We start from the raw sequence: 7,751 nt of genomic DNA on the forward strand, positions 1-7,751 counted from the left end.
AAGTATGCAAAAGTCGGCAAATGTCTTTATTGATAACATTATTTATGTATTTTTTTAAGGGAAGTTGCTTTTCAATTAGGCAATAAAAGGGGCTGTTTCTTTGTCAACAAAACAGCATTTAGAAAATCTTGTATAATGTCTTTAAACTCACTAAGTTAGCAAAGGTGGCTTAAAGAGAACTCTGGCAAGGTGCAGGAATAAGATAGAGGGTTGTGAATTTATGTGGTCAAAGAAGCAAGGCTTAGCAAATAGCAAGTAGAGGAATTTTAAAGAGACAATTCTAAAATGTGTTTTGTGATATATTCTGTCAAATTAGATAGAGAAAACAATGTGGCTGTAGCACCGTAGAGGGGGGGAAAAAAAACCAAGGCTTCGTCAGCCGCACCTTAAAAAGCTCTGCTGTCTCAAAGAACAAAGGCAGCAGGCACAGAGGAGAACCACCGGTTGTAATTTCCCCTCAAGCCATTCATCATCCTGACTTGGAAATATATGACTATATTTTTCATTGTCACTGTTGAAATTCTGGACATGCCTTCCCCAGAACACCTGGGTGTACTTGCATCACGCACATATTTCAACTTATATTACAGAAGTTGAAATAACTGGCTGATCACCACCACCTTTTTGAGGGCAATTAGGGATGGGAAATGAAGGAATAAAGTGAAAATTTGTTGTAACATGTAAGGCTAATATTTCAAAAATAAGCGTATTTAAGGGGATATGAAAGCAGAGCCCACTAAAGTGAAATGTCAAAGTCAGTTAAGAAATATGTCAACAGAGGTACAGTGACAGATTCTTGAAATTTCAAAATGTACAAATTGGATACATTCCAGGAGGAAAGGAATATTTTGAAGGGCGGAGCCACCATCCGTGGTTAACTAAAAATGTTAAATAGAATATAAAACTTAAAAGCATATAATTTCAAAGACGGCATGTCAGAAGATTGGGCAGAATGTGACAACATCAAAAACTAAAAGATTGAAGGCTGGAAGATTGCTAAAAGATTAATAAAGAGGGAAAGTATAGAAAATGAGAGAAAGCTGGTTGAAAATATAATAGCTGATTGTTAACTTTTCCCCTAAATTAATAATGGATGGTCCGACAGGAAGTGAGTGTAGGGAATTAATGGAACATAATGTGGCAGATGAATTGAACAGATTTTATATCAGTCTACACTTGCAAATATGAGTAACTTCCTAGAAATAGCTGTAATTTTAATAAGAAAACATTCATGGGATATGGCGTAGCTAAGCCAGCAGTTATTATCCATCCGTACTTATCCAGAGGGTAGTTTACAGTCAACCACATTGCAGACACAATGAAGTTGCATTTGGACCAGATCAGGTAAGAATGATCAACTTCATTACCAAAAGGACATTACTGTACTAAATGGGTTTTAGAACAATTGGTGGTGGTTAGGCAAGCTTTTTTAATTCAAGATTTTTTTCAAATTCATTTTGCTTTCATTCATTTTGAATTCAAGAATTTTTTAAAAATCAGGAAATAGGAGGGAGGGTGAAACTCAGTTACCAATGAAGCGGCACTAAATTGTTGGAGCTACAGGCTGACAAGATCCTGTCTCTTAATGTACTTCATTCTAGTGTCTTAAAGTGGGTTGTGAGATTTTTCAAACCTCCCTTAAGGTTCCATTAGAGTGTAAAATAGAGGGAGACAGAAAGAAGGAAACTGTAGGTTAGTTTGCTTTATACCCGTCATAAGGGAGATATTTAAAATCTGTTACTAAACTGTAGCAAGGCACTTGAGGAAAAAACTCAAGGTTATCGAGCAAAGCCAACTTAATTTAATAGAAGGGAAATCATGTAACAAATTTGTTGAAATTCTTTAAGGAAATGATGCATGCTGTGATTAAAAGGGGAAAATGAATACCCTGTATTTTGATTTCCAAAAGGCGGTTGTTAAGTTGCACATGAAGGGTTATTGCAGAAAATAGGGTTGAACACTGCCATAGGTAGAAGATTGGCTAACTAAGTAAACCGGTATAAATGGGTTATTTTCCGGTTGAAAAGGTGTAAAGAGTGTTGTGCCACAGAAATCCATGCCAGGCATCAGATTTTGCAATTAATATAAATGACATGGATAAAGGTACCAGAGATCTGTTTGCTGAATTTATTGACTACCGAAAATAGGTAGGAAAGTAAATTGAGAATTGGATGTAGAGACTAAAAAAGGATATAGATAAATTAAGTGGGCAAAGATCTACCAAATGGACTACAATATGGGATAATGTGGAAATTTTCCACTTTGGCAGGAAGAATTTTTTTTAAAAAAGCAGATTATCTTCATGGTGAGAGGTTACAAAGCTCTAAGATGTAAAAGGGGATCTAGGTGTATTAGTTGGGCTGTCTAGGCTTGTATCCACCAGAGATTAGAAGAACAAGAGATGGCTTGATTGAAACGCAGCAATCCTGAGGAATCTTGAGAATATGGCTTTGGAGAAGATATTTCCTACTTTGGATGAATCTAGAACTGGGAATAGGTTTAGCAACGAGAGGAGAGATTGTACAATTCAGACACAAGGTGAGGGAATGGTTTCCCTTACCATTGTCCTAAGTCTTTGGAATTCCTTCTCAACAAGTAGTGTATTGTAGAACCTTTGAATATTCTTTTGGTAACGGAACATAGTTTCTTAGTTTTTCACCATTTTGCTCATCATCAGTAGATGGGTATATACTGTAATTAGATCAACCATAAATCTTGTTGAATGGCAGAGCAGGTTCAAGGGGCTGAGTGACCTACACCACCTAATTCTCATGTTTATGTGTTTCCATGATTTGGGTTAGGGTTGGGAATAGAAATCAGCAATGTAGAATGATCACAAGGTGATTAAGACGCTGGAAGTAATTTATGCTTCCAGAGATTTACTGAATAGGTAGAATAAATGGATGGTTTTCATCTTTTAAAAGACGGAATTGTGGGTACACACTTTTGTAGGAGAAGTGGAAGTGTGGCATGAAATTGTATTTATTTTGCAAGAGACTGGTGCAGGATGGGGTAAATTTTGATTCTCTTAAACGGCTGTAAGTTTTAAGTTGCACCGAGTCTCAGTCTATCCCAGTATCCTAGCTGGCTTCCCCTCTGGGCTTTGAAAATGTATGGTTGTGCGGTATTCCATATGCAATCTCACCAAGATATTTACATGGTTAAAGTAATTTTTTGATTTAGAAATGCAGTGAAGTACTAGAATGTATTTCTTCCTAACAGCTGTATATTGAGTGGTCAGTAATAGTATACTAGTGTTTTCCTTCCTCATCCCTTTTTAAAAAAAAGGATCTGTTTTAAGATATGTTAGCATTTATGATCTGATGTGTATGATCTTTATCCACATTAATATTTATTCAAGTGCAAAGCACTGGATGCTAGAAATCTGAAACAAATGGAAAATGCTGAAGCAACTTAGCAAGTTTGACAGTATCTTTGGAGCGGAACGCAATTAACTCAAGTTCTGAAAGAAGAGAAATCCTACTAGCCAGACCTGTTAAGTTTCTCCAGCATTTTTTGTTTGTTTAATATTAATCTGTCTCATCGATATGTCAGATTACTTATGTACAGTCATGTATATTACAAATGGGCAATGTTCTATGCTGCAATAGCTGTGACTCATTTAGAAGCGTTTTCAACTTTGAGTTAAAAAGGATTATTGGGTAACATGCTGTTTGATTTGATAATTAATATGTCAGCTGATGCTGCATTGAACTGCTAAGAGAGTATTATACTGTCAAAGGATATCAAAGAATCACATAAATGTTACAGTGCAGTAAGAGGTCATTCAGCCCATTGTGCCCACGCCAGCTTGTGAAATGAGCATCATAACCTAGTGCTGTGCTCCTGGTTTTTCCCCATAATCTTGCACGTTATTTTTATTCAAGTAATCGTCCAATGCCCTCTTAAATTCCTCAATTGAACCTGCTACCACCACACTAAGTAGCAGTGCATTCCATACTCTAACTACTTACCGAGTAAAAAAAGCTTTTCTTTGTTTAGCCTCACTTCATTCGCAGGTTGCTTGAAAGCTGAGGTATTAACCAATTTTAAGCAAGAGACCTATTGCTGCTGCTTTCTTAGGTTGATGTAATTCATATCAGAATTTTATTTAATTAATTGGGAAATGCCTTTGGTATATCCTAGGATTGTGAAAGGCAGTATGTAAATGCAATCCTTTTGTTTCTTTTCTTATGCTTACATTAACTTGTTTTGAACACACAGGGCTCCTGTATTGGTAGCAGTTGCTCTTATTGAAAGTGGAATGAAGTATGAAGATGCGATTCAGTTCATCAGACAGTAAGAACCTTTAGTTCCTGGAAAAATTATTAACTGGTTTATACAAAACAGAAACATGGCAAAAAGGAGCAGGAGTAGGGCATTTAACCCTTCATGCCTGTTCCACCATTCAATATGGTCATGACTGATTTATCGAACTCCATTTTCTCCCTACACCCTATGATCCCTTTAACCCTAAGATCTCTATCCAACTCCTTGTTGAATACCTTGTGTTTTGATGCCACCTGCTTTCCATGGAAGAAATTTCCACAAGTTGACTCTGGATGAAAAAAGTTCTTTTCATCCCTGTCCCAAATAGCCTATCTTGTATACTTAGACTGTGACTCGTGGTTCTGGACTCATTCTTCCTACGTTTATCCTGTCTAGTCCTTGTGGAATGTTACAGGTTGCTGAGATTCTTTCTTCTGAACTCTTCTGAACTGAAGTTTAGTCCTAATTCTGCCACCCCAGGAATCAGTCTGGTAAATTTTCATTGCACTTCCTCCATTGCCAGAACATATCTCCTCAGATAAGGAGACCAAAACTACACATAATACAGCAGGTGTGGTCTCACCAAGGCCCTGTACAACTGCAGCAAGACATAATACGTCTATACTTTTAATCGTATGCTTTGGTGGCCAATGTACCATTTATCACCTTTGCTGCCTGCTTCACCTGCATGCGTACTTTCAGCGACTAGTGTACATAGACAACTAGATCACGTTGCACTTTTCCAACTTTCTCAATCTATTGCCATTCATAAAATAATTTGCCTTTTTTGTTACAAAGTGGTGAACCTCTCACTTAATCGCATTGTAATGCAGCTGCTGTGCATTTGCTGACACTCTCAAACTTTCCAAATCACAATGAACCGTCTCTGCATCTCTTACTGCTTACCCTCCTACCCAGTTTTGTCATGTGCAAACCTGGTGATGTTGGATTTAGATCCTTCATCTAAATCGGTCATATATATTGTGAATAGCTGGGATTCAAGTACTGATCCTCGCAGAACCCCACCAGTCAATGGCTGCCACTCAAAAGGGGGCCTTTTTTTTCCTGTCTGCCAACCCTTTTATCCATGTCAGTGCGTTACACCAAGTGCCATGCATTTCAATTTTACATGCTGATTTCTTACATGGGACCTTATCCAAAGCCTTCTGAAAGACAAAGTAAACCACATCCATTCGTGCCCTCTTGTCAACTCAATTAGTTACATCCTTGACAAATTCCAGCTTTGTCAAGGGTGTTCCCCTTTACATAAATTGATGAGGTAGGGGAAGGGGTTTGATGACCTGATGGTATTATTACTGGACTGTTAATCCAGAGACCGAAGTAATATTCCGGGGAGCTGGGTTTGAATCCTACCACGGCAAAAGTTGGAATTTGAATTCAATAGACTCTTGCTTCCAGATGTTTTAATGATGTGAATCCATTGTCAGTTGTCAGAAAAATGCACATTGTTCAGTAATGACCTTTTTAGGGAGGAAACTGTCATCTTTACCTGGCCTGGCCTACAGGTGACTCCAGACCCACAGCAATGTGGTTGACTCTTAACTGCCCTCTGAGCAGTTGGGATTGGCAATGAATGTTGGCCTAGTCAGCAATACTCATTTGTCTTGAATGAATAAAAAAGATTCATACTGACTCTTACCTGATTCTCTCACTGTTTCCAATGGTTCTGCTGTTAAATCTTCTATTATTGACTCTTAGCATTTACCCTGCTACCGCTGTTGGGCTAACTGATCTTTAATTAATGTATGAATTATTCTAATATTCAGTGCTATCAAACCTTCAGAAGGAAAATGTTTACCTTGCTGATTTTGACAAACCCTGACACTGTGCAGCATGCAAAGAGCATCAGAGTTTCTGATATTAACTTCTGCATGCACAGACACATACTGACATTTTCTTTACAGTAAAGTTGCAGATGGGCCTCCCATATTGGGATTTCCCCTATCTCAAACTGAACAGACAGGAAAGTCTTTCGAATTCCCAGCTGTGGCTAAAACTGCTCCACCCATCCATTCTCCACCCCACCCCCAGTGTGCAACATGATCCTCTTATGATGCAATAAAACACGCAAGCTGCATCCTCTGTCCATTGCAGAGCTGCCAAAATTGTTGATATGTTTAACCTTAAACAAAATACAGCCTTGTACTTGCTTTTTCCTTGGTCATAGAGTTATAGAGCATGGAAACAGACCCTTCTGTAATAGTAAGACAGTTAAATCCAGTTGAACAAGTGTATTCGTATTTCATTAATCAGCCTGCACTGTAACATTTTAAAATACTGTTCTCAGCTGGTACTATGAAGAAAAAAAATGTTGAAACGAGCTGAATGACGATAACTGACCACCTGTCCTGGACTTCCCACATAAATGTGAGTCAAGAAGGCACAACAATGCCTCCTCTTCCTCAGGCAGCTCAGGAAATTTGGCATATTGATAAGGAGGTCCCTCACCAACTGCTACAGATGCACCACTGAAAGCATACTGTCAAGGTGCAAAATGTCCTGGTATGGGAACTGCTCTGCCCGTAAGAAACTACAGAAGATGGTGTAGACAACCCATTCCATCATGGGAACCAATTTCCATCCATGGACTCTTTGCATGGCTCACTGCAGCATGAATGTGGCCAACATCATCAAAGACCTATTGCATCCTGGTAGTGACTTCCTACAAACTCTTCCACCAAGCAGAAGACATAGAAGCCTGAACGCATGCACGAGCCGGTTCAAGAACAGCTGCTTTCAGGCCATTATCAGACTGTTGAATGGACACTAGCCTCAAATAATGTAACCTGCAATATAAGCTGTATGCCTCTGTGCATACTTTGCTCGCTGTGATCTGCCTGTACCGCTTGTAAACAAAGCTTTTCACTGTATTTTGAAACATGTGACAATAAATCAATCAGTTCTTCCGCATTTGACATTAGAACAACAAGGATGCCCGTGAATAACTGGTGTTTTTAAACTGATCACATTTGTGATATCAAGCTGACATTCTGTTTTTTTTCACCTTTTTTCTGTCTTCTTTTAAATAGGAAACGCAGAGGTGCCATCAACAGCAAACAGCTCTTATACTTGGAAAAGTATCGGCCAAAGATGAGACTTCGATTCAAGGCCCATAATAATCACAAGAACAATTGCGCCATCGTATGAATTTGAACACTTTCAGCCAACAATGGTTTACAGTGATTTTTATAAAAAATAAAATGCCATTGGGTTTCCTGTCTTCAAATCCAATTGGATGTTTTTTTTCTGCCTTTAGTAACTTGAATATTTATTTATACTAAAATCACCATCTAGAACGAAGCACAATTTTTTTTTTGAAGCTTGTGGACTTTGGCTACAAGTTGTAAGAATATTTACCTTTAGATATATGTTAATACTTCAACAATTTACTGTCTACCATAAGAAAGAAAAATCCTATAGGATATTTGTCTACATGGCTTATATTCAGATGGTAGGTTTGT

General features: G+C 38.1%; 1 protein-coding gene across 15 annotated transcripts in view; it reads left to right on the plus strand.

Annotated features, from left to right (window-relative positions):
- Nucleotides 1-7,516, plus strand: part of LOC125451436 (protein tyrosine phosphatase type IVA 3-like) — a 140,146-nt gene extending 132,630 nt beyond the window's left edge. For all 15 annotated transcript variants that reach the window (XM_048528507.2, XM_048528500.2, XM_048528506.2 and 12 more), the window contains 2 exons: nt 4,225-4,299; nt 7,320-7,516. In XM_048528507.2, coding sequence (XP_048384464.1) covers nt 4,225-4,299; nt 7,320-7,437 — 193 coding nt within the window. In that variant the 3' untranslated portion in view covers nt 7,438-7,516. The remainder of the gene's footprint in view (nt 1-4,224; nt 4,300-7,319) is intronic.
- The last annotated feature ends 235 nt before the right edge of the window (nt 7,517-7,751 follow it).

The sequence above is a fragment of the Stegostoma tigrinum genome, chromosome 5, assembly GCF_030684315.1.
Source record: "Stegostoma tigrinum isolate sSteTig4 chromosome 5, sSteTig4.hap1, whole genome shotgun sequence".
NCBI lineage: Eukaryota > Metazoa > Chordata > Chondrichthyes > Orectolobiformes > Stegostomatidae > Stegostoma > Stegostoma tigrinum.